The sequence below is a fragment of the Leptidea sinapis genome, chromosome 8, assembly GCF_905404315.1.
Source record: "Leptidea sinapis chromosome 8, ilLepSina1.1, whole genome shotgun sequence".
NCBI classification, from domain to species: Eukaryota; Metazoa; Arthropoda; class Insecta; order Lepidoptera; family Pieridae; genus Leptidea; species Leptidea sinapis.
The window spans coordinates 9,028,811-9,056,546 of NC_066272.1; the positions used below are offsets into that span (position 1 = coordinate 9,028,811).

Below are 27,736 nucleotides of genomic sequence, written 5' to 3' on the forward strand. Positions count from 1 at the left end.
ATGAGCGAATCATACAACAGCATAGCACCGCATCTTTGGAATTTGCGATTAACGGGATATTATCAGATTGATCCTCGCTCACAAAAAAATTACAAACTGGCACACAGAATTTATATGCGATTTGCTTTGTTTTTAATAATTTTTTACACAATTCAACAGGTGCTCAAGGTTTATGAGGTAAATATTTAACAGTTTTCATAAAGGCCGAATATCAATTGGAATGAATAATCTCATTTATTTTAAATATTTACTGGATTAAGAATCAAAAAAAAATAACAAAAACACTATTCCAAAACAATAGATATGACAAGGAAAGAACCTCTGTATTGTTTTTAAAAGGTGTGAAGTCATTACTGTTGACATCACAATTGCTATCTTGCTGATGATCACTCATTGGTTCTTCTAAAGAAAACTACACGAGTAGATATTTTATTACTTTCTTTTATTCAACGGGCAGCGTTACGACGTCCCAGAGAGGTCCGTACCGTACGACAGCCCGAGTACGACTGACTCGAGTGTCGTCGAGTTTTCTTCTCACCCCCTGTGGGAGGGCGGAAGGAGGGTGTCAGGGCGGGGCCCTATACCCTGGCATTTCTTCTCCCAAGACATTGGGGGAGTCACTTGATGATATTTGAGGTCGTCACTACTTGCTTGGGGCACAACGATTTTGTTTTTATTTATTTTTTTTGTTTTGTTTTTTTTTGTTGTTTTTTTTTATTGATTTTTTTTTGTTGTGCCTTAGCTCGTAGCTTAGTCGGTCAGTCTGTCAGTTTTCGCCTTTTCCGGGGTCTTGTGGAGTTTTCATCCTCCTCTTCATTTACGCAGTCCCTTGAGTACGCCTTCATTTTTCGTCTACCCTCCTCGTCTGGGGGTCTTGCATGTAGCGGGGCAATTCCCACCAGATGAGGGTGTGACGAAGCGTCCGTTCGCCGGAACATGTCTGTTGTAATCCTTCTTACGAAGGCGTCTAAATTTTCAATTTTCAAGTCTTTGGAGATTGTTGCATTTCGTACGTATCGCGGTGCCCCAACTATGGCACGCAACGCAAGGTTTTCTTGTGCTTGCAGGCGATCCCGGTTCCACGCTGTGAGATACGGGTACCAAGCTGCTGCTGCATAGGTCAGTCTGGACCGTATGTATGTTTTGTATATCATCAATTTAGTTCTTAGTGGCAGCTTGGACCGCAGGATGGGCTGGAGCTTGGCGCGAGCACCCCTCGCCATCCCGATGGTGTTTTCAATGTGCTTCTTGAAGCTGAGTCTCCGGTCAATGGTAACTCCCAGGTATTTGACGTCCGGCCTCCATGTGAGTTCCTCCGACATCAGCTTCAAGGGTGAGGGTAGTTTTGTATTTCCGGTGATGATCGCCTGCGTTTTCGTTACGTTCACAACTAATCGCCATTTCTTCAACCATTCTGGTAGCGCTTCTAGTGCTGGCTGGAGTCTTTTCACTGTAAACTCAGGTCTGTAGGAGGATGCGTAGAAAGCTGCATCATCCGCGTATAGTGCTAGCTTAGCCTGCCCAACGACCGGGATATCGTCAGTATACCAGGCATAGCAGTGCGGAGAGAGACAGACTCCTTGAGGTACTCAGGCTCTCACTGGCCTAACACTCGATTGGCAATCCTCCACACAGACAAGGTATCTTCTGTTTGTGAAAAATGCAGCTATTATTTTGATTATTTGCACTGGCATCTCAGTTTTGATCATCTTGTACAGCAACCCCTCGTGCCATACGCGATCGAAGGCCTTCTCCATATCTAGCAGTACGGCTGCGACATATTCCTTCTTGTTATGGCTCACGGTCATCTCGTTTACCATTCGTGTGATTTGCAAGGTGGTGGAGTGTTCCGCTCTAAACCCGAATTGCTCCTCTCTCGAAAAGTTTGGAGAGAGTGCTTAGCAAAGTGATGGGTCTGTAACTTTCTGGTTTGCGGGCGTCCTTCCCTGGTTTTAGAAGCATCACCACCTTGCCTGTTTTCCAGGCGTCTGGGAAATGGCCGGAGCGGAATATGCCGTTAAAGATGCGAGTGACCGCGACCACACTCTTTCCTGGCATGTTCCTCAGTGCTTCATTGGTTATTTGGTCCAGACCAGGTGCTTTTCTTGTAGGTAGGCGTTTGATAAGCCTCGACACCTGGCCTGGAGTCACGAACAACTGGTCTTGGTTGTTTGTGGTCTCTCTTCCTGCTAGATATGCCTCCACAAGTTCCTCCACCCTTCTGGTGTGCTGGGGATCCAAGTCTGGATTTGGTGCGAACTGTCGCTCCAGACTGTCGGCCAGGATTTCCGCTGTCCCTGTCTGCCGCTGCGAACTTCAGAAGGCCTTCTCGATCCAAAAGTGGTTGGACTGGTTTGGGGCTGCTGGAGAGCTGTTTGCATAGCTTGTGGACTGAGGGTACTTCGTCATTTATTTTCAGAATGTGACTTTCCCACCCCTCGGCTGCGTACTCGTCCAAAGCTATGCGTACTTGCTCTATGAGATGGTTGAGGCGGCGTTTGGTTTTAGGACATCTTGTATTTTGCCACAGTTTCCTTGGCTCTCTCTTATCGTTTATTAGTGTCCGTATCTTCGCCGGGAGCTGTTCTTGTTTTTCCCCGGCTACGAGGTGCGCGTTGCTGACTTGAGAGAGAGCTGGATGGCGTTCGTGAGTGCCTTGGTTTCATTTTCCACGTCTTCGCTTGTAGTTACAGGCCCTGTTGTGCTTCTTGTATGCAATTCGTTTCGGAACACTTCCCAGTTTATTTTCCGTCTAGCAGGGGGTTGTGAGACCCTGCTGGGAAGGAATTCCAGAGTGAGCAATACTGGTCTGTGGTCAGAGTTGAGTTCGTGCAGTACGCTCAACTCTGGAATTGCGGTGTCGAGTCCTTTGTGTAGCACCAGGTCGATCACGTCACCGCTTCCATCAGGCATATAGTGGGTCCACGATGTAGGGCCTGCGACTTCAGAGCGCTCCTCAACCATCTCCTTGTACAGAATGCGCCCCGTCGTGCATATCTTGCTTGAGTGCCAGGCGGTGTGTTTGGAGTTAAGGTCGCCTGCCACTATCGTTGGAATGTTCCCGTCGAATAATGACCTTAACTCCATCTTATTTAGGCTTGTTCCGGGTGGCCTGTAAATTGAATGAATACGCATTATTTTTCCCGCCACATTAATAAGAATTCCCAATGCTTGGAATGTTCCGTATTCTGTGACGGGTATCAACTGGTGTATCACCCTCCGTTGAACTAATACTGCTAGTCCTCGGTACACCTGTCCCGACGGCGATACCTCATCTTTTCTATATATGTGATAGTTCGGTATTTTGAATATATCACTAGGCCGCAGGTGTGTTTCGCTGACTAGCAGTATGTCAGCTCGATGATCTTGTAAAAAGGCATTCACCCGACGCGCCTTACCTCTGAGGGTACTTGCGTTCCAATATATTATTTTTAGTTTACCCTCCATTTTTATTTTATTCAATCAGCTGGCTCAAGCACTTAAGGGTGTTCCTGTCCTCATCCGTTAGCGACTGGAGCAGCTTCATCATGTTTTTCAAGACATTGACGTTCTGCCCCATCTCCGCCGATTTTGCTGGTACCTCTGCGTTTGGTTTTGACTTTATCTTTTTGCCCCGCTTCTTCTTATCAACTGAGCCGCCGTATGGGTTTGCTGGGGCCATTAGGGAGCTTGGAGCCGTTTCTTCCACCGTCGATAGCTCGGTCAGTACAGTGCCCTTTCTCCCCCGAGGTTGACTTGTTTCGGGTACCGTACCGCCGTGCTTGTTTTTCATCTCTTTTACAAATACCGGGCAGGCTTTATAGTTTGCCGGGTGCGGTCCGCCACAGTTCCTGCACGTGGCGGCCTCGTCCTTTGGGCGAGGGCATTCGCTGGCCCTGTGAGGCTCTCCACAGCGCACACACGCCTGCTGTCGGTGGTAGTTGTGGGAGCTGTGGCGAAACTTTTGGCATCTGCGACATTGCGAAGGGCCCTTCTTGCCTCGCCATGCTTCAATGGTGATCCCCAGCATATTTAGTAATTCAGTCACCCCGTATATCGATTGTATATTTTGTGTCTTTCTAAGTGGCACGTAAAATATACTGCCGGGACGACCTTGTGTGCCTTTAATGTTTTTAATATGCTCTACGTCAAACTGCATTGCATTTACGGCTTCAGTGATCTCGTCCGGCAGAAATCGGAATCCGTTTTTATACAGGCGGCCGTTCGGCGGTCGATTCAGTTTTCCCGCCAGTATCTTGAAGTGACTAGACCAGTTCTCCAGCCTTTCGATCACTACTGGCGGGTATCGAGGCTTCTTGGGTTGTGTTTCTTGTGTGTGCGGGTGGCGTAGGAAGCGCAGCGTTGGGCTGCGATGGGCGGGTTGCGGCTATCGGTGCTTGCCCGGCGCCCTTGGATGGCGCAAGTCTGGCGACATTGAGCGGTGCCGGACGAGCGGCGGTTGGCGGCGCTGGTCACCCTCTGTGGTTTCGGTGTTTCTGTGTACGGTCGAGACGAAACCGGAGACACGTCGGTTTTTGTCTGCTTCCCGCGGGTTGGCTGCGCTGGTGATATCGAGCGTCGAAGAGGTCGCTTGCGAGACGTTTGGTTGTTGTTGTCGATTATTTGCATCGGCGACGTTTTGGCAGCTATTGGCGGCAGTGTAAGAATAGACTTCTGCGCGAACTCAAGTGCGACCTGGTCGTCTACTGAAAGCTCCGTACCTTATTGTTCGGCCTTCTGGATGCGCAGATATATGACCATCCACCTCAGCATACCGTCCGACAGCACCTCAGTTAGCATTAACTGAGAGAGCGTGAGGATATCACGCTCGTAAAGTGCTGTCGGCGATAATTGGTGCGGTATGGCGTTCTCGGCGCGGATGTCAGCGGCGGGTGTGCTGGGGGGGGGCACTTTTTGTGAAGTACCCTCAACATCGTTTTGCGTCTTCATGACTTCCTCATCTTCTGTTGTTAGGCCTTGTGACGGGCCAGGTGGTGGTTCCTCGAGAGGATCCATCGTAGCTTCTTTCGACGTATGCGTGTGACCTTGGGGGCCTAACCATGCGTGATGTTAGGTCCGGCTGCGGCTTGCGCAGACACTCCCCTCCGTTGCCTCAACAACGGGTGCTTCTATGCAGAGATTTTCTTAGAAAACTTGTACACAAAAGCGATTCGCGACTTAACAATAGGTCCGTACACTATGCGAGCATTCGTGACATTCCCGACTCGAGTGTCGAGCGTGTGGCTGTATTTATAGGACCCGGCGCACGTGCTACTCCACGTGTTTTTGCGCCGATATATATAATATGCACTATAAAGTATAAAAATAATTGCGTGTTTGTATACAATCTAATTAATTTAATTCTAGTCACGGTTATTATTATTTTTGGAATAAGAGTCCTCCCGCCTCTCGCCTCCTCACGTCGCGCATCGACTAAAGCATATCTAACCTATAATAACAATGTAAATAAATAAAATAATAAATCAAATATATAAAATCTATGTGTAATAACTTTTCATTGTACAACGACCAAGCACGTCTTATGAATGCGTTTTCTGCGTAGTTTGTGCGACTGCGAGATATTATATTATATTATATTAGATTACATTATTATATTACAAAAAGAGACTTCTACCGGCAACTTCGTTAGCGACATTGAGGTAAGTACTAAAAGACAGTGAGTGCAATACTGGTGGGGAATTGATAATATTAGTTATATTTTTTAAGAATAATTGATATACCAGTGCAATTTCGACGGCAACTTAATGAGCACATTTCATGCCTGAGTTTTACGAAATAATTATTGATAAAATTCATTGTATTGTTATTGTTCAATAAAAGTGCTTTTGAATTGTTATCATTTTATGTTCTCCATTAGGTACGGAATGATATGGGCCAGATAATGGAAACATTGTTTCTGTTCCTTACACATACGGACTCTATCTACAAGCAAATAATTTTGTGGCTGAGAGAAGATAAGGTCGAATATCTTTTACATATACTGCGGGGTAAGAAAACATTATTATTTTTATTTCAAGATCTAACCACCTATTAGTATTAACTTAGTTATATTTTTCTGAAGTAGAAAGTAACAATAAGAATACGTTATATAATTGCCATTTAAAGCACGATATATCAATAAAAAAGAACGCTCATTTGGACAGGATGGCAACTATATGGACAAAACAGCAGCGCCAACCACTATTTTTTGTGATACATTACATCAGGTATCACTACAATAAAGAGAAGTATCTTGATAAGAATTTTAGGTTTACTTGAATCTTTCCTAGTTTCTTTATCATCATCTCGCATTATATTTGACGTATCAGATGAACATCATGCTTGTGATAAAACAAGAATCAATTATTTTTCAAAGTAAAACACTTCTTTAGAATCGTTGTGATTTGAAACTCAATGAAACGAAAAAGCGAGACGATAGAGACACAAACAGGTAATATGTATATATAGAATTAGCCGGCGAGAGAATGAGACATTCTACAGTGTTTTGGTACCAGGCGATCATAGTTGAACAAGAGATTGTCTTATGTAGGTATAACGCGGGTATACCTTAATATATTCTGACGGTATGTGTGCGACGTATTACTACTACAAAGACACCAGGAGAACATAAATATGGTAGCGGTGATAGTAACGTCTTTCATAGCGGTTGAAATCATGTGTCATCCTAGCAATATGTACCAGGACCTGATATGAAGTTTAAAGGTTCATACACAATGCCTATCTTAAATATTCGTGGTTCTCTTTATGCTCTGCTTCGTACCCCCTCCACTCGTGTTTGCAAAGGCAAACTCCCACAGTTTGCTTAGGCCTCAGCGTTGTACGTGTGTTAATACGTGATTGTGCGCGCATGCGTAGTACAAAGCTTGAGAAAAGGCATCACAACAACCGTCGTATTTTGTATACGTTTGTAGAGATTTTTCATCATTTTTATAATATAATTCTTCATCATTTTTGAAGATTTCACTTCTACCACGTGTGATTGCACACATTTTTTTATTTCCCAGGATCACTATATAATCAGGGCAAGCCGGAACACATTCATGAAATTTTAAAGATGTCCTACAATCTAAAACGTCTTCTTTTTTGCATGAATGGCATGGCAGTAGCTACCTGTTTTCTTTGGATTGTGTATCCACTGATATTACATATTCAAGGAAAACATATTGAATTTCCGATTTGGTTACCTTATGATGAAAATGCAGATCCTTTGTAAGTAGTTTACTATTCCTCTAGTACCGCCCAGATGATAAGTATTTTTATTTTTTGCTGGGAAAAGTACAATTAAGTCTTTGGCAGTATTTCCGACATCCATTATCCTTGTTATTAATTAACATTAATTTCTTAACCTACTTTTTGATCAGGTTTATTTATTTTTGTAGTATAAGTTCACATAGATTGTAATTGAAATAATTTGTTAAGTTCAAAATTTTTCAAAATAGTGATTGGTAAAATGCATAACTTTTGTACAAGGAGTTGGTAATTTAAACGCACTTAAAAATGAAATATTTGAGCATTACAGTTTCCACTTATAATTATAATAATAATAACTGGCTCAACAATTTGGGCAGCGTTACCCCTTAGAATTCACAATAAGTAATGTCTACTCGAACTTCTCTGCTCGCTCTCTGGCTTACAATGGGCACGACCGCCTACCGTGTTGATGCTACCAACTGTTAGTTAGCGCTGCTGTAGTGCCAACAATCTAATATGAATAAAGTTAACTAAAGATCTGAATATGATATTCTTGTAAATAGAATACTGTTTTTATGTATTTGTCAACAATTTTTCATTCCTTGTTGAAATTGTTCCTCAGCAGACCTGTCAAACCGTGCGTCAATAAATTCTCTCACAGAAAATATGTCCATACAAAACAAATATTGGTAATAAAAATAATTATGAATCCCAAATCGAAATAAAAACTATCCTATCTCTCAAGTTGGACTAAACTGCACTTCATGAAGTAATCCCCATTTAAATCCGTTCATTAGTTTAGGAGTCCATCGTGGACAAACAATGTGTCACGTGATTTATATATATTAAGGTTATAATTATTTCTAAATATAGTGATAATTATATAAAATAACATTTTTAACACAGTAAGTAGTTAATATTGAATTAAAATTATTATTAAATAATTACCCATCACCAGATGCTAATTGTGTTATTCCGGAACCATCTTTTTCCGATAATCATCTACGGGCTAATGATGGTGATGTACTAAAAGCAATAATGTCCTTTAAGACTGGTTCTGCCGGCGGCCCCGATGGACTGACACCCCAGCATCTGAAAGATCTGGTATGTCCTTCCACAGGGGATGCGGGTAGAGCGTTGCTTGAGGACATTGTTCTCTTAGTAAATCTCATGCTTTCTGGAAAAGTTAATACCGAAATTACCGAAATTTTATATGGTGCGAATATATGTGCTCTTAAAAAAAAAGATGGTGGGATTCGTCCTATAGCCGTGGGCTGCACATTTCGACGCCTTGTTTCTAAAATTTGTTGTAAACATATTTCTCCTTTCCTATCAACTAAATTCATTCCAACTCAGTTGGGTTTCGGCTGCAAAAGTGGTTGCGAAGCTGCAGTCCACGCTGCGCGAACTTTTTTGGAGAGGAACTCTGGTGATGTCTTTTTAAAATTAGATGTGAAAAATGCTTTCAACTCTGTTGATAGGGGAGCTCTGCTGAGAGAAGTTAAAAATTCAATTCCTTCAATCTATCATTATATTTGGCAATGTTATAGTAAACCATCCAAATTATTATTCAAAAATCATAATATTTGGTCTTCTGTTGGCTGTCAGCAAGGCGACCCTCTTGGTCCAGCAATATTTAGCCTTGCCATTCATTCCGCCATAACAAAACTAAAATCAAAATTTAATGTTTGGTACTTGGATGATGGTACTTTGGGTAGTGAAGTGGACTCTGTTTTAGATGATTTGAAAGTTGTAATAGAAAGTTTTAGCTCAATCGGCCTTGAGTTAAATTTTTCGAAATGCGAGCTTTTTATCGGCGAAAATTTCCAAATTTCAGACCGGGTTGATATTACCAATAAATTTAACGTTCTGGCCCCCAATATTAAAGTTTTGGATAAGAATTCACTTGACCTTCTTGGAGCTCCATTATTTCCTGTTTCAATTCCAAAGATCTTAAACGATCACATTATAAAATTTAATAATGTTTCGGACAGATTATTGAAAATTAATTCTCATATGGCCTTAACTATTATTCGGTCTTGTTTATTTGTTCCAAAATTTACGTACCTCTTAAGGTCTAGCCCGTTATGGAAATTTCCAAATTTGCTTGATGTGATTGATATTTCACTTAAAAATATTTTAGAAACCATTTTGAATTGCGCGTTTACAGATCGTGCATGGTCTCAAGCCTCTTTACCGATACGGTTTGGTGGTTTGGGTACTCGCAAAGTTTCGGGCGTTGCCTTACCAGCATTTCTATCTTCAGTTCATAGTGCGCAGCCTTTGGTTACTAGAATTGTAAATCATGTACCAGGTAACTCAGAGATTGTGTATTTGAACGAAGCTAACAATGCTTGGCTAAATATTGCAAACATTCAAAATTTTCCAGACGATTTAAAGTGTCAAAAAGCATGGGACGCACTTCTTTGTAAGTCAGCCTTTGATGATCTTTTGATCTCATCTACTGACATAACAGAGCGTGCTCGTCTTTTGGCCGTGACAGAAAATGAGTCGGGATTTTGGTTACAAGCCTTGCCTTCTGCGCCGATTGGAACGCTACTTGACAATATGACATTGTCAATATGCGTATCACTCCGGCTAGGTATAAAACTGAATGAACCACATCAATGTAGATGTGGCGTTCAGGTAGATGCTCTTGGACGCCACGGGTTATCCTGCCTAAAATCGGCAGGCCGTATCAGTCGTCACGCCAGCATTAATGAAGTCATCCGCAGGGCATTTGCCGCTCTTAATATACCAGCTGTTTTAGAGCCAAATGGTATTACCCGCCGCGATGGCAAGCGTCCTGATGGAATGACGCTGGTGGCTTGGGCACGGGGAAGGGCGCTGGTGTGGGACGCTACTTGCGTCGACACTCTGGCTCCTTCTCATGTCCAAGTTACGTCAGTTGGTGCTGGGGCTGCTGCTTCGACTGCCGAAGACAGCAAGCGTCGCAAATATGTTGGTCTCAGTGAGTCATACATCTTTGTGCCGTTTGGTGTCGAGACACTTGGACCGTGGGGCCCAGAGGCGCGGAGAATGTTCAAAATACTATCTTCGCGCCTCAATAAGGCTACTGGAAACCCAAGTGCTGGCAGCTATTTCGGTCAACGGATCAGCCTTGCTATCCAACGGGGTAATGCTGCCAGTATTCTTGGTACGCTTCCACGTAATGATAGTTTTAATTTTATGTAGTCGTAGTATTGTAAATATAGTTATAAGATTTGTTTTGATTAAATAATGTAAGTAGTTAAATAAATGTAATTATTAATTGGGTTATCTTGTGACAGTTCATGACGTTGGTAGCGCTTGTTAACACATCGACTACTCAATAATTTTGCTGACACTTTTGACAATCATAAGTGTCGATTCTGTGATGATTTACTAGATATTCTGAATTGATTCAGTTTGAGTACTAACGATAGTTATAAAACACACCTGAATGCGGATTATTGAATCAAATGGTGATGTGGTTCTTCACCTACAGACCAACTGGCGAGCGTCTGCTTAACAACACAGCTTAATTTATTTGAATTAGAATAGATTAAATAAAAAAGTGAGCTTGATTTGGGTCGTCTTTACTTACATAGTTATAACAAATCATATAGAATGTTTAATTACTTTAACAAAGTTTTTTAATATCTAAAGGGGGAAAACGGGCAAGAGGCTCACGCAATGGGGGGACATCCGCAACAACAGGTGTCAAGAGATGCGTTACCAGCCTTTATGGTGAGAGTATGCTCTTTTCTTCAAGGTCCCTAAGTCGTATCAGTTCGGGAAAATAGCAGCCAGTAACTGATTCCACAAACTGGCTGTACGAGGCAAGAAACTTCTTGCAAAACGCACGGTTCTGGAATGCCAGACGTCATCGTGATGCGGGTGGTGAAATTCTGATCAATCTTAATAATTCCGTCAGTCACAATTATGCTTAAGAAACTATTTAATTTATGTATCTATTTACAATACCCCAGATATTAAATATAATATTATGTTAGGACTGAAGATAAAAAAAAACTATGGAATATTTTTTACAGTTTTTATATAACTGCCATATATGTTTGGATAATTACATCTTGGTTAGCACTTGGTAACACATCAATGGACGTAATGATATCAACTCTCTTAGCGCAAGCGAAAACACAGTTAACTATTTTATGGTAAGATGCTTTCAAAGTTTAATTAAGAACATAATAATTATAACTTTAGTAAAAAAAATATTTATGCGTGATAAGAATGAGCTTTGGAATCATCATTATCAGCTAAAAGACGTCCACTACTGGACAAAGTCCTCCCCCAAAGATCTCCATGATTATCTCATCCAACGTTCCTGCGATCTTGACCAAATCGTCGGTCCATCTTATGGGGGCCTACCAACACTGCGTCTTTTGGTAAGTGATCACCATTCGAGGACAGCTTAGCCCGACGGACAGATGACAGGTGGGGCAGAAAGTCCTCAGGCGACGAGTGGCTGTGTTGGTGGGGGGGCTCCCCACAAGATAGACCGACGATCTGGTCAAGATCGCCGGAGTACGTTGGATGAGGGCAGCGCAGGACCGATTGTCATTGCGATATGTGGTGGAGCGCTTGCGAATGGGTGCTCATGAAATAATTTAAGATTACGGGTGAGCCATTTCTACACTTATTGGCAGCTAGAAATCACTTTCTCACTCTCCAAAAACTGATTTACACACTTTTTACTTCTTTGAGGTTCTTATTGAGGTCCACATACGAAGATTTGCGATTTCTCAACGCATAAATCATCAGAAAACTCTTTTCCATTAGGTTAGATTAGGTTCCATTTTTTCTTGAGCATTTTGGTTTTTGACAAATATCATTCCACGTTAGGTCAGTCTACTGGTATGGAATTATAATACTTCAAAAAGTCTTTTGACACAATAAGGAATTCTGAACTGATTCATAAACTTAATTTAGATGTTCAATACACGTTCCATTTTCTTTGGTTAAATTAAAATCGTATTTAGATGATCGATCATTTGCAGTCTGTATAGGCGATGTTCTGTCGAATCCACGACTTGCACTAGCTCGGTGTACCTCAGGGTGTGATTTTAGGTCCTATACTATATTTATAATGTATCTAAATGATATTTAAAAATAGCCATATATTCATGTAGCTGGATTTGCAGTTGAGACCACTATCTATAATATCACAATTTATTACTTATTTCACTCAATGCAAATTAAAAATTAACACTCTTAAAACGGAAGCAAAAATGTTTACCCGTAATCTATCTCTGCTTTAGCAAAGTAAGTCATAGATATTCAGCTTATGCCTTGGAGTACTACGTGTAAGTATGGGTCTCGTATTAGACAATAAGCATAATTGGACACAAAATGCTAATGCTCTACACAATCGTAAATCAAAATATGTAGGTTCCAGCACTAACATGCGTATTTACTCTCGTCTTTTCGGGCCATTCAGTACATATTTTGCTCCATTGCTGCTGTGTGGTGGACCGGTTGCAACAAAAATGCAAGCTTGAAAGAAATTTCTAAGACCACAAAGCGAGATAATTGTTAATTCGTATTACTTACTCTAAGATTAAGGATTGGTCTCCACTGCGCTCCAACTAGAATATAATTATCGTAGTTCCTAAGAACAATAGCTTTTTTATTTCGACAACTTTAAATTGTATGTGTGTGTATTGGCTATTTGTAAAGATGCTTGTGTGCGTGGCATCTTGACACTCAATTGGGATCTTTCAAATTTTATGACTAGTAAACGCTTGGTATTATTTTACATTAAAAATAATAAAATACAAAATACTTACTTTTGCATCCATAATCTTTTCATACATTCTCGTCCGTTGCGAGTGCTTTGGACCTTTCCTTTTCTCAAAACGTCCCCAATATGGCCGACGAATGTTCTACGAGCTCTTCCGCGACCGATTTGCTTACACACACTGTACATAATTAGAATATGTACAGTGAGAGTAATAACTATGTTGTAGAATATAAGTGTATGATTAATAGAAAAATTTAGCGTATAAACAATTAAAGTCTTGTTGTTTTAATATTTCAAACTTTTACAGTTACAATCTTGAAAATTTAATAAAAGACTGCAAAGAAGAGAGCATAGAAGAATCTGAGCTATTAAGCGCTGCTTTCGATAAACGGTTTAGAAGAATGATTCTTCATCATTTAGAAATTGTAAGGTATGTATGATATGAGAAACAAATATAGAGTATAGAGAGAATATATAGAGAGTGTTGACTACAAAAATAATACTTAATTTTATGTTGTATAATTTGATTGTATTGACTTAAGTTTTTATTATTTCGTATTTTTATTATTGGTAATGGATACTAACTTTATCAATTACTACCAATCAATTACTTACCAGCGCTGGTTTTCAAAACCAGCAAATATGCTGAGTTGGGACCACTTTGTGACGAATAGAAAATAATATTTCTCAATTTTGTTTTATGTTTTATTGTACTATATCGAGTTACGCAGGCCCAACACGGCTAAACCTGCATACGTTGCCACCCCGTACCTCGACGTAGTGCTGATCCAGCACCCATTGTCTTTTACATTTCTTTAGCTTAATTATAATATTGTTTATTCAGTCTTGTTCCAATTTTTCTGTGAGTAACATTAAATATTGTTAAATAAAGTGCTTTTTAAAAACTTAATTCCTGACGCCCGATACATAACTGGCGCAGTCGAGTAGTCTCGCGGTAGCTTCTTTTCGTCGGTATAAAATCTTCCGAGTGTAAAGTAGCTGTGGTTTTCGAGCCGCTAAACCGCAAGAATCAAAGAACCTCGTCGGTCGTTGGGACATCATCATCAACGCGCACGAAAACCCGGAACATTGGGAATTCACGCGCTGGGCAAGACTCGACAGCAGATGCAGATGCTGATTTGGTGAGTACTCTCGCTATTCAAGTATCCTGCTATATCTACTGTCCTAGTATTATATATATTTTATTATAAAAGTTAAAGAAAGTTGCGTAAAGCTAATATCGCTTAATAACGGGTTACACTTACTTAGTGACAAGAAAGGTGTATCTAGGTGATAATTACCGAGTATTAGAACAATAGTGTAATCCGAAACGCAATGTCTTTCAATGAATGTGATAAGGATTTTAAATTCCTTGCCGATTTATTACCACGGTATGATGGGAACCCAAAGTTATTAAACTTTTAAATTAGAGAAGTAGAGAATATTATACAACTTTTAAGTGAACCCTCCCGGGTTCACACGGCATTTATATGTTTAATAAAAAGTAAGTTAGGAGGTGTCGCTATTTATGCGATAGCCTACGAAGAGTCGTTAATAACGTGGGAATCCATTAAAAACGCTCTAATTAGACGTTTAGGAGAACCGCGCAACGAAATCCAGGTGATGCAGGAGCTCACGCGGACCAGTAGGAATAAATACGAAGATGCGGAGACATTTGGCAAACGACTCCGTGAGTTGTTAGATACTCTTTACTCGGTCGGTAAACACGGAGACCGTTCGTACTATGAGGAAATGGTTATAGAGCAATATACTAATCAATTAGATATCAATGTTTCGTTAGGAGTTAGAATAAGTAAACCGTTAACATTAGAGTCAGCAATTATGGCAGCAAGGCAGGAAGAGGCTAGGCTCGTCCACAGTAAACCTTTTTATAACGGGTCACCTACTTCCCATTTTAAGCAAAAGGATGCCCCTAGAGTTTCGCAACAACGGAATATTCCATCAAGGAATTTTATAGGGACGCAACCTCAGCACCACCAGCCTTCAAATATCGTAAATCGTCAAAATATGTCTATACCCCCTACACCTAATTTCAAGAGAAACTCAGGTAATTTTAGGAATAGTAACAGCGCGAATTTTAGGCAATTTAATGTACCGCAAAGACAGGTAACACCTAAAATAAGTTCCGATGTTACTATGCGGTCCGTGAATAAACCGGATACGCCCCAGTATGCTGCTCAGAACGTTTTCTATACTCAAGGTCAACCAGTATTATATGGCAATGAATGCCATACAAACTACAATGAAGGTGAGTACCCATATCATGTAGTACAGGAACCTGAAGAGGAGTACCAGCAGGATTTTCCTCAAACCCAGGAGATGCCAGACCAGACCTAGTGAAAATAAACTTGTTGGTCAGGGATCACCTCCCTTACATAGAAATACCCGAATTAGGAGGTAAGTTTCTTATTGACACTGGAGCAAGCCGAAGTGTGATTGCTTCAGATGCTATTTTTAATACGTATTATGAACCTTATGTGGAATATGAACCTTTTGAAATATCAACGGCTCATAGCGTTTTTCTGGTCTAATTATGTAATAATCCTACCCTTACCACCAATTTTTAATATTAATCTTAGTCATAAATTTCTTATATTTGAATTCGATCCAAAATATAGAGGTCTTATAGGTTGTAACTTATTGAGGTCACTAAAAAGTACAATAGATTTAAATAAAAATATATTGCGCACATCGGCGGTAGATATCCCGATGTACCTAAATAAACCAATTAGGAAAATTAAAATAGGTCCTAAATGTGAAAAATTGGTTCATGTGAAAACACATCACATCGACGGACGGACGTGAAAACCAATATTTACAAGAAAAACTTTATTGGTCGGAAGACTTAGAGTCACCCGCAGCCTTTGTGACGGTAAAAAATGGTTCCTTCAGAACCACGGTTATAAACTATAATAACGAAAATAAATTTATCCCAGTTGTAACCAATATTAAGTTAGAAAAATTATCCGAAAATCTTGAAATAAGTAAAATAAATTCGTTAAAAGTAAATCCAGACGTGGACAAAATATTAAAAGAAAATTTAAATCAAATACGTACAAATCATATGAATGAGGTAGAAAAAAGGGAAATAACAAAAATATGTTATCAATATCGTTAAATTTTCTATTCAGAACACATACCCTTAACTTTCACTCATGCTGTGAAACACGAACTAAGATTGACAAATAACAACCCTATCTTTGTTCGTAACTACAGACAAGCCCCTAAACAACGGGACGAAACAAAGAAACAAATTGATAACTTATTACGACAAGGTATCATAAGAGAGAGCATATCACCTTGGTCGTGTCCAACTCATATAGTACCGAAGAAACCAGATGCGTCCGGTAAAGTTAAGTGGCGTCTTGTTATAGATTATAGACGTCTTAATGATAGAATAGTAGAAGATAAGTATCCCTTGCCTAATATACATGACATACTTGATAGGTTAGGAAGAGCCCAATACTTTACAACATTAGATTTAGCTAGTGGGTACCATCAAGTGGAAATGCACCCTAATGATATAGAAAAGACAGCATTCTCTACAGAGAGAGGGCATTATGAATTTTTAAGAATGCCCTTTGGCTTAAAAAACGCACCAAGTACGTTTCAGAGGCTAATGGACCATATACTTAGAGGCCTTAGCAACGTTTGTACGTACCTTGATGACGTAATTATAGCTTCTACATCCCTTCAGGAACACATTGACAAACTTAGACAGGTATTTGATAGATTTAAAACTCATAATTTAAAAATACAACTTGAAAAATCTGAATTTTTACAAAAACAAGTGAACTTTTTAGGGCACGAACTAACGGACGAAGGTCTTAAACCAAATAAAGACAAAATAAAAGCCGTATTAAACTTCCCATTGCCCCAAAATCAAAAAGAAATAAAAGCTTTTCTTGGACTTGCAGGATACTACAGGAAGTTCATAAAAGATTTTGCTAAACTTACAAAACCAATGACACTTTGTCTAAAGAAACAAAGTAAAGTTACACGCAACGCTGAATTTATTGATTCTTTTAATAAATGTAAACAAATCTTAACAAATGCCCCAATCTTACAATATCCAAACTTTGATGAACCTTTTATATTGACAACATATACATCAGACGTAGCTCTTGGCGCGGTTTTATCCCAAGGAAAAGTGGGACCGGATAAGCCGGTAGCCTACGCATCACGTACGCTTTCCGACACAGAATCGCGTTATTCGACTATTGAAAAAGAATTGTTAGCCATTATATGGGCAACAAAATATTTTAGACCTTATTTATATGGTAACAAATTTACCATTTACACAGACCACAGACCACTCACTTGGCTTATGTCATTAAAAGACCCTAATTCTAAGTTAACTCGCTGGCGTCTAAAGCTTGCTGAGTATGATTATAACGTAATATACAAAAAAGGGCGTCAAAACACTAATGCAGATGCATTATCTAGGGTTAAAATTTTCCATAATAGCATAGATTCCTTAGCTGTAAATTTTGACGATAATTACGACGAAAATATAATAGATAGAATTTTTGAAAATGCACGTAGAGAAAACGAGATGGAGCAATCAGCCCAAAATAATGTGGAAGAACCTGAACCATTCACAAGTAACATTAACTTACCAGTACCTGTACTCTCTCAGGCTGAATCAGACAGCATGAGTGCAGTCACAATTAGTGAGAACCAGTTAATAAGTACAAATCATACCCAACCTGATAATGAAAATGCAGGCATACCAATACTGACAGACGCTATAGACAGACAATTGAAGCAATTTTACATACGATCAACCCCTGGTTTCGAATATAGAGTCGATAATCGCTCTACAAACTCTAAAACAGTCATCAAAGATGTTTTTATTCCAATTAATAATACGGAACAGGATTTTATACGTTTCTTAAAAGAACACACTATAGCAGGTAGAATATTCCATTGCTATTTCTATAATGAAGAGCTATACTTGGCCTTTTCTAGAGTATATACTACAATCTTTAACGATAGAGGCCCTAAATTAATTAGATGCACAACTCGCGTCACTTTAGTTGAAAATAAAAATGAACAACAAGAATTAATAAAGAAATACCACGTAGGAAAAACAGCCCATCGAGGTATTCAAGAGACACATAAGCAGTTACACCGAAATTACCATTGGCCTAACATGTTACTTACGATTCAAAGATATATTAACCAATGTGACATATGTCTTAAAGCAAAATATGAACGAAATCCATATAAACCAGCTTTATCATTAACTGATACACCCAGAAAACCAATGGAACACCTTTACATGGATCTGTACACGACAGGAGGAGTTACATTTCTAACTATAATCGATAATTTTTCTAAATTTGCTCAAGCTATTCCCATCAGTGCATGTATCAGTGTTCACGTAGCAGACGCACTGTTACAAGTCATATCGACATTGGGACTTCCACACCAAATCACAACAGACTCAGACACAAAGTTTGATAATGATGTAATCAAAGAAATTTGTGCATTACACAATATTCATATACACTTCACAACACCGTATAACCCTAATTCTAATTCACCAATAGAACGGTTACACTCAACTCTTTCAGAAATAATTAGAATTCAAAAGATGACAAATAAGGATGACACAACTGAGACAATAATGAAATACGCACTCATTGCGTCTAATAACACTATACACTCAGCTACAAATTACACTCCACATGAAGTACTATTCGGACACACAGCATCACGAAACCCTTTAGAAATTTACTATCCCAAAGAGTTTTACCAGGATTATGTAATAAAACACAAAATGAACACCGAAGCCGTACAAGAATGCATAGCAGCTCATATGTCAAAGAACAAGGAGGCTGTCATCGCCAAGCGCAACCAAAACGCCGAAGAAATTGCGCTCAAGGTAGGTGAAATAGTATATAAGCAAGTAGCTAAGACAGCAAGAAATGATAAAACTAAGCCCGTATTTAAAGGTCCGTATAAAATTATTCATCTTCACCCTAATAATGTAGCGGAGATTATAGGTAACCACCCTAACTCAAAATCAATCAGAGTACACTTCAAGCTTCTACGAAGACCTCATCTTGTTTCAGGATCCTCATCTCAGGAGCAATCGTGCTCACAACAACCGCCGACGTAACGCTTGTCCCTATAAATGATGAGAACGGAATCCTTTTGCTTAAACAGGGTCAAGTACTACGACAAGTCGATTATTTTAATCTTGCATGTGTCTATAATGTCACGTATCTCATCAATTAAACTTTTATCTTTATTCGAGAGTGTTAAAGCTGCCGAAAAAGATACATCACTTGGAGACATACATAGATCATACAAAGATCAAATAGCACATAGTTTATCTCTTATAAGTAAGAAAATTAGTTTTATTATTCCGCACATTAATAGAAGGAAGAGAGGCCTTGTAAATGGTTTAGGCTCTATAGTAAAATCAATCACAGGAAATTTGGATAACGATGATGCACTTAAATTCGAAGCAGAAATTTCTAATATTCATAATAAAGTAAATAATATCGCGAGCACCCAGGGCAAATCCCTGATACTTGCCGAAAATACCATTAAAGAATTTAGCCATCAAATTGAGAAAATAAATTTAAATCAAAATAAATTGCTTCTAACCATCCAAAATCAATCACGGATTAGCGATAAGATTGCCAACCATTTACATTTCTTAGAGATATACGTAGAAATAGATTTTAGCTTACAAATTATTTTAGATAGACTAGAAATTTTAGAAGACGCAATGACGTTTGCGCAATTAGGAGTAATGCACCCCAGTATTATAAGTCCATACAACCTTTTAAATGAAATTTCATTAATTCATAAAAAACATAAGTTTTTGCCAGTAGCAGATATAAGTTTAAATAAGATTCATGAGTTGGAAAAATCTATAAAAGTAAAATCATATAGTACGGAACATTCTTTGACTTTTATCTTAGAAATCCCTTCCATTGATTCTAATATATATGACCTCATCCACATGTACTCCATTCCTAACTCGTTAAACCTAACTATTATTCCAAAATCCAAATACCTAGCACTTGGTAGCGATGAGTACGAATACCTGGAAGGCAAATGCAGAACAATCAACGGAAACACGCAGCTCTGCGAGATGTCCAACACAGAATCCACGAGGGCATCAGAAGATTGTATTATATCGCGAATTCAACACCGCACGTCAAACTGTACATACACGAAATTGCAAAATAATAAAAGTATAGTGCAGAGGATCAAGGACAATACTTAGATAATTGTCCTGAGAGAAGAAACAGTCATCCACATCAAGTGTTTAGCAAAATCTACATACAAAAAGGCTTCAGGTACATTCCTACTTACCCTTACAGAGGAATGCCAAGTTGAGATACTGAATAAAACATTAAACTCAAACCGCAAAGAGATTACATTTAATGAAGTTGTTCCACTACCTAGAAATATTGAAAAGAGTGTACCAGTACAGTATCATATAAAATTGGAAATTATAGAACTGGACAACCTGCAGCACCTTCTGGAGACAGCCCAAGACTGTCTGAGATCTGTCACGGAGGAACCACACTAGACCACCATGATGGCAACACCAAGTTGGATTACCCTCATCCAATATGGCTTGCTGATTGCTGTTGGAGTCACAAGGATCATTAGCTGGAGGAAGTCGCATGCAGCCAAGGACACCGCTGTACAACACAGTGAGGACACTGTGGGAAGCTGCCGGGTCAGCTTCCAGCTTAAGGAGGGAGGAGTTACGCAGGCCCAACACGGCTAAACCTGCATACGTTGCCACCCCGTACCTCGACGTAGTGCTGATCGAGCACCCATTGTCTTTTACATTTCTTTAGCTTAATTATAATATTGTTTATTCAGTCTTGTTCCAATTTTTCTGTGAGTAACATTAAATATTGTTAAATAAAGTGCTTTTTAAAAACTTAATTGCCGACGCCCGATACATAACTATCGTCATGAATAAACTTGTTTTTATTTCTTTCTTTCTTTCTAATTACGTGCAAAGTACCATCCTCATCACGTAGACGTCTGGCATTCCTCAACCACGCGTTTTGTTAGAAATTTCTTGCCTCGCACATCCACTTTGTGGAATCAACTACCGGCTGCGGTCTTCCCGAGCAGATACGACTTAGGGACCTTCAAGAACAAAACATACTCCCACCTTAAAGGCCGGCAACGCATTTCTTGACACACCTGTTGTTGCGGATGTCCATGGGCGGTTTCCTCACCTCTCCCCATCCCGTGAGCCTATTGCCCGTTGAGTCAGTCTATTTTGAATGTGTGGTAGTTTTTGACGTTCAATAAGTGATTTTGAATCCTATTTTGAATAAAAACATTTAAATTTGAATAAAAACAGAGAGTTTTACTTGATATACGCACAGAATAAAGTCGAATCAAATATCAAAAACATTTATAACGTAAGCTGTAGTATCAGACAGAGTTAATGCATGTATCTGTGAACGAATAAAATATTAAGTTATATTAATAGCTGGCTTAAGTTGACCGATATCTCCATTAATCTTCATGAAAGGTTTACAAAAGTCATCGCGGATATTTTTGGCACCGTGCTGGCATATCAATTTCTGATCGCAGCTTGGATTATTTGTACATCAGTTTATAGAATGGATGATGTGAGTAAATTTAAGTAAATTATTTCCTATTTTTAAATATAATTTACACAATAAATACACTATAAAATTTTCAACATTTATATATATATATGCTATGAAGTTAAAATTATTATTAACCAAAGTTACCGACATAGTCCAAATGATTGCGAAACTGAAGTGACAGTGCGCAGGGCACATAGTTAGCACACGCACAGGGCACGGAAGACGCAGAGTTGGCAGGCCCCCCCACATGATGGACCGACGATCTGGTCAAGATCGCGGAATACGTTGGATGAGGGCAGCGCAGGACCAATCGTCGTGGAAAATCTTGGGGGGAGGCCTTTGTCCATCAGTGGACGTCTTCTGACTGATGATGATACTAAAAAGTTTTCAATTTTGAAATAAAGCACGATTTTCTCGCAAACGGTCCATTTTATTTTTCTATATAAGAGGAGAACAAACGAGCGTACAAGTCACTTGATGATAAATGATCATCACCAACTCACCAGAGGAGACGTAGGAGCATTGCCGGCTCTTTTAAAGTAAATACTTTACAACTTTTTGAGTAGATACACGAGATTCTTTTGAAGGTATCCATGTCGTATAGTCCTGGAAAGACCGTACAAGAATGTTCATTCTACTTAGGAATCGCATCCTAATACATTGACAGCTTTGGTTTGGCTGTACTTACGTGGAATATTATCGTAAAACGTCCCGTCGAGAGATGCCTCACATCCAGATGGATAGTTATAGATTTGGAATGCTCCTAGTGTTAAATTTGGTAGAAGACACACAATGAAAGACAACGTCTCCACGCAAGCTAAGTGATTGAGCCATATACAAGCAATAGATCCCCGAATTTTGTTTATTACGAGTTTAGCTATAAATTATTATTTTTGGTTCTATGATAATATGTGAGCCCACTTAGCTAATATCACCACAAATTGCGATCTCTGGTCGAAATATATAATAGGTATATTATATATCTATGTTTTTTTATATTGTCAGTTAACTTTGCAAAATGGATGACTAACATGTTTCCGTCGATAGTTCAAATATTGAAGAATTAATTGTTTTTCTCCAACCTCTAATTCTGCTTCCTCAAGCAAATTAAAATATAACTTTTGTAACGACATGACGTCTTCCTTTCGTAGATATCAGTTGACTGATTTCGAGCTCTCACAGCTCACATCTCCTTCCCGCTAAGCATCTCCTCTCCGCTTTGGTGGAAATAACCTGACCGCTTCGCGGCTAATCTTCTCTCGTCTCCTCTCCTCTCCACTTTGGTGGAAACCGGGCCTCAGCCTGTGGAATGATTTACCTATATAAATAGGAATACTCAGACGATCACTGCATTTAAAATTTTTGTAAAAAAACTGTTTCTCAGAACAAGTCAGTCTAGTGAAAATTTATAGCACTCATAACTATTATGTAAATATATATACGAGTACTTTATCACATTATTTTTGTGGTTGTTAAATCCTATTTTCTTTTTCTGATTGTAGGAGCTGTTATGTACAAATTTAAATTTTATTATTAGTGCAATAAATTATTTTCCATTCATTTGATTTTTTAGATTGACGTAACGTCCATACAATTCTTTTCAATGGTGACCTACATAGTGTGTATATTATTTGAAACATTTATTTATTGCTACTATGGTAGTGAACTTACATACGAGGTGAGTTGTTGTCTTGGTCCATATATGCATGCATAACCTTAGATTAAGGATTGGTCTCCGCTGCGCTCCACCTAGATATCCCAGGCGTAGTCGCAAAGTGCCGCAACTAACACTACGCCCAAGTGGTACGCCCACTCGAGCCAGTCTCCGAACAATGTGTGACGTTGACGTGCCACGTGTTCTGTTAAACTTTGCTAATAATTGAAACTATAATGCCGGGTGGCGTAGTGAAACTTTGTTAAAATAAAAGTACAAGAAATAAGAAAGACACTGGCATCACATATCATAAGAGTCATCAGTATTTTGTATTTTATTAATTACAATGTAAAATAACACCAAGCGTATGTTACAAAATTTGGAAGATGCCATGGATACAAGCATCTTATAGTTGCAGTAATAAAAAAAGCAATTGTTCTTAGGTAGTGCGGTATCTAGTTGGAGCGCAGCGGAGACCAATCCTTAATCTAAGTGCTTAACTTATTTAACGAAGACGTACATTTAAGTTTCTGTTGCTTTTTCAGACTCCTTCAAAACAACATTTGTGACGGAATTCGTAATAGTTCGAATTCGTTTAATATAATGGTTACTTAATACGAAGTAAACATATTTTTTTTTATTTTGTTTAGAGTATGAAGCTCGCAGATTTCGCATATGCGATGGACTGGACTGATGTTCCAATAAATCAACGAAGAAGTTTAATTATCTTTATGGAGAGAGTGAAATGTCCAATAATATTTGTGGCAGGTCGAATTATTCCGCTGTCAAATAATACATTTGTATCGGTAAGTTTATATTCTTGTATCATCTTGATAATGCAAAAGCAATGTTTAAATATGAAACTTTCTAAGGAGTAATCGTTTACATTGAAATTTTATCAGCAACACCTTCCTTAAAGGCCGGCAACGCTCCTGTTGTTCTTCTTGTGTTGCGGAAAGTGTGGGCGGCGGTGATCACTTAATAGCATTTACTCCTTTTCCATAAAAATAAAAAAATACTAATAATAATAATATAAGTTTAATTTATAAGAAAATAGAATTTTACAAAAAAAATTAATGAAACCGCGTTTCTTGCTCGCAACAACGCGCGCATGCAATGTACGTTGTTAAATAGGCGGGTAAAGGGCAATCTCGTTGTATCCCTAAGGGACAGCGCTGATTTTATTCTAAAAAGAATATTATGATGAAGATAATATATCACTTGACAACGACAGAAGAATCTCAATTTTTAATCCAAATAAGATTTGAAGCGCTGCATATGTATAATCTTTGTAATAACTGCTTAGAGTAAAACTGTAAAGATTTAATTTATTATATCTCAGAAGAATTACACTTTTAGTTATTACTTTTTCTTGCGCCCGTACTTCTCGATCTGAGGCATAAATTTTCGTATGGATGGTGCTCAACTTTTTAGCGTCCAATAAGCGATTTAAATTCATTATTTTTTTATGGAAAAGGAGGACAAACGATCGTACGGGTCACCTGGTGTTAGGTACTCACCGGCGCCCACATTCTGTTGCAACACCAGAGCACAAGAGCGCTGCCAACCTTTAAGGAAGCTCATTCCACAGTTTTGTAGTACGTGAAAGAAAGCTCCTTGAAAACCGCACTGTGGAGGAGCGTCACACATCGAGATGGTGGGGATGATATCCTAATTTTGAATAAGAATTTGAATCTTAACTCGGCAATAAACGTAAAGTTTTAGTTAGTAAACATTGAAAATAAGAGTGATTTTAATGAGTTTCGACGTGAAACTAACACAGCAGAAACAGGAGAGAGGATATAACTAATAAACGGACAGTGCATTTTTAGCAAATCATCATTGAAAATGATGGTAGAAGTCGATTAGCATTAAACTAGCAAGGACTTAGTGGCATGGTTTGATTTAGCTCAAACACAATATGGATCCATTAGCATAAAATCAAAAACATAAAAAGTTTTTAAAATGGGTACTCCATTATTTATCTGGCCTACATACTAATTAATTATTCCTTACCATGTTGAACCGGAAAATTATGGGAATTTGGGTGGAATTCTGATGTGTGATGAAAAGTTGACTAAATACGAAAATCGGAAGCAAATATCGTAACCTTCCAAAATCGGGAAGAGCAATATGTCATTAGATTTTTCAGATACACCAAAATCGGAATTGCCGTTCGGCACACTACGCCCTGACCAAGGTCTGACTCTCATTTGGTTTATAAGATGTTATATTTTTCATGGCCTTGTACCTTGTTTCAATAGATTCCTTATACACTCACTCAAATTATACTAATTATAAGCAATCTATTTATACACGTACAATAATAATACGCATTGACAGTCCGCTGCGCGCGCGCCAAAATCGCGCCGATCTATGGCATACCGCGGCGCGGGGCACTTGCCGATTTCGGAACGGTAATGGCTAACTCCAGGGCAAATGCCGCAAAAATTCCCTATTGAAAAGAAATCGTATCTGTATGGTAACATTCCATGACAAGCACTAACAGCTGTACTAAACTTCTGACTATGTTGAAAAAACTCACATTGTATCATCCCCGACTCGTACCGATGTACACTACTATTGCTCCACGAAAACCTCACAAGGCTCGAGAAACTGCTCTCTATTCTACTAGACCTACATTTAGAAATACTCAGATATCCTCCGTACTGGCCATACCTGGGCCCAGCCCAGAGTAAAAAAAAATCTGTCAAGAAGCAATACAAATTGATGACCATCCCGTATTCCACAAATGCATAGATAACGAGGCATAGCCCCACGCATACACTCACACTAATACAAGCCGATCGGCCGCCATTATGAGATTTGCCATCGTCTGTGACAAATCAGTTTGCGTCGCAATAAAATATTTTAAAAATGCCGTCGTGCGTTGTGAGTAAGTGTAATAACAATACTATAAAAGTATTTGTGCATATTTGATTATTTAAGGGAGAAAAAATTGTGTAACTGATATACCCCGTAATCGCATACACACTAGCATAAAGGTGCTTCACTTGCTAATATCACGGCGCGGAGTCCTTCTTTTTTTACAAGTCCGTGACTTTAACCATTATATTTTAGTATTTATGAAAATAAAATTATTTCTATTATTGCAGGTTCTCAAAAGTTCGTATTCATTCTATGCGCTGTTGAAAAATACAAATGAATAGAATATAGATTTGTGCTATGACAATGGATGTCTAACAAAATAAACTGTTGGAAAAACGCTACGATAAAATAATATAATTTAGAGCAGGTCGCCCACAAAGGTCGTAATTTACTCATAAATCCTACATCAAATATATTATTCAATAGCCGAGAAATTTCCTACTTCTCAAATCGATTAGTCCAAAACATTGTCATCTGACATACTAACTCTTAATTCGATATTGTTACAAAAAATTGAATTATAATACTGAATTCATTTATTTTTATACATGCTACAATTGTGCGACATTTTTAGCTTTACCTTTTTTCTTCATTTCTTCTCTATGTAAACTTTCACTGTCCCAAATCTCACAGTCCTAATACGCTAAAAAAGAGGACGAAATTTAATTTTACCTATTTAATATATTATACGAATCTTAACTGTTTTTTTTTTAATTTTTATTTGTAATACATTTATGATTTTATCACATTTAATCCATCTCTTTTTATTATATGAAAAAAATTGATATTATTGTCTATGACAATACGATAGAAGTACCTAAAAACTTTACTGAGGCAAGCAAAATAATACGAATACAACTATTTTTGTTCATCTATCTTAAACTAATGATAAAATATTACTAGATGCAGTTAGCAAACAATCAAACTGAGACAAATATTAACCCCCTATTCATAATGGTCCGCTAACTTTAAACAGCCGCTAAGGAGTGTTTTTTCTCATTCTGACTTAGGTCAATAGAAGAAGACAGAGTGAGAATTAGCAATGCTTTAAGTTAGCAGACTATTATGAATAAGGGGGTAAGAATTCGTCGCATTGGGAAATTTAAACGAAGTTTCATATAGGATTGACTAGTTGGATAGTTCACTGAATGAGTTCAATGTATGTTCCTGTTAGTACTAATTATCTTGTAAAGTAGAAACAGATTGTTCATAATAATTCTATGATCTAAGTTTATAGAAGATAATTGAAATACTTAATTTTATCCAATAATATTATAGTATTAAAAGAGGTAGATATGCCACTAGCTTTGTAGATAGAGACCTTTCGGTTTTGTTTTGGTGTCTGTACTTATGTTTTTTATTATTTTATGTGTAAATAATTGCTATTATCAATGTGGCTATATATTATAATAAATATAAAATATTTTTTTTATAAAATCAATGACACATATCTACCTAATTTCAATGCAGTTTTACTACTTTATAGCTTTTACTACATGAACTCATGACTGAATCGTAATTTAGGCATAAATCACAGTGTACGGTAAAAAATCATATCTGATGAATTAAATGTATTTTTTCTATACAAATACGAAGCAATTAGCATATAAGAGTTATCTCTTTTTC

General features: G+C 38.4%; 1 protein-coding gene across 1 annotated transcript; it reads left to right on the forward strand.

Moving 5' to 3' along the window:
* Positions 1-26,667, forward strand: LOC126965797 (odorant receptor 46a-like). The gene is made up of 9 exons (XM_050809568.1): positions 1-177; positions 5,858-5,987; positions 7,005-7,209; positions 11,226-11,348; positions 13,242-13,364; positions 21,486-21,585; positions 23,141-23,245; positions 23,872-24,027; positions 26,338-26,667. Exons 1-9 carry the CDS (start codon positions 1-3, stop codon positions 26,389-26,391), a joined length of 1,173 nt encoding a protein of 390 aa, XP_050665525.1. The 3' UTR covers positions 26,392-26,667.
* Positions 26,668-27,736: the final 1,069 nt, after the last annotated feature.

Coding starts and splice junctions, on each gene's coding strand:
- LOC126965797 (XM_050809568.1), top strand. CDS start 1: ATGAGCGAATCATACAACAGCATAGCACCGCATCTTTGGAATTTGCGA. Junction 13,365..21,485: donor CATCATTTAGAAATTGTAAG/GTATGTATGATA, acceptor TCTTCATGAAAG/GTTTACAAAAGTCATCGCGG. Junction 23,246..23,871: donor GTAGTGAACTTACATACGAG/GTGAGTTGTTGT, acceptor TATTTTGTTTAG/AGTATGAAGCTCGCAGATTT.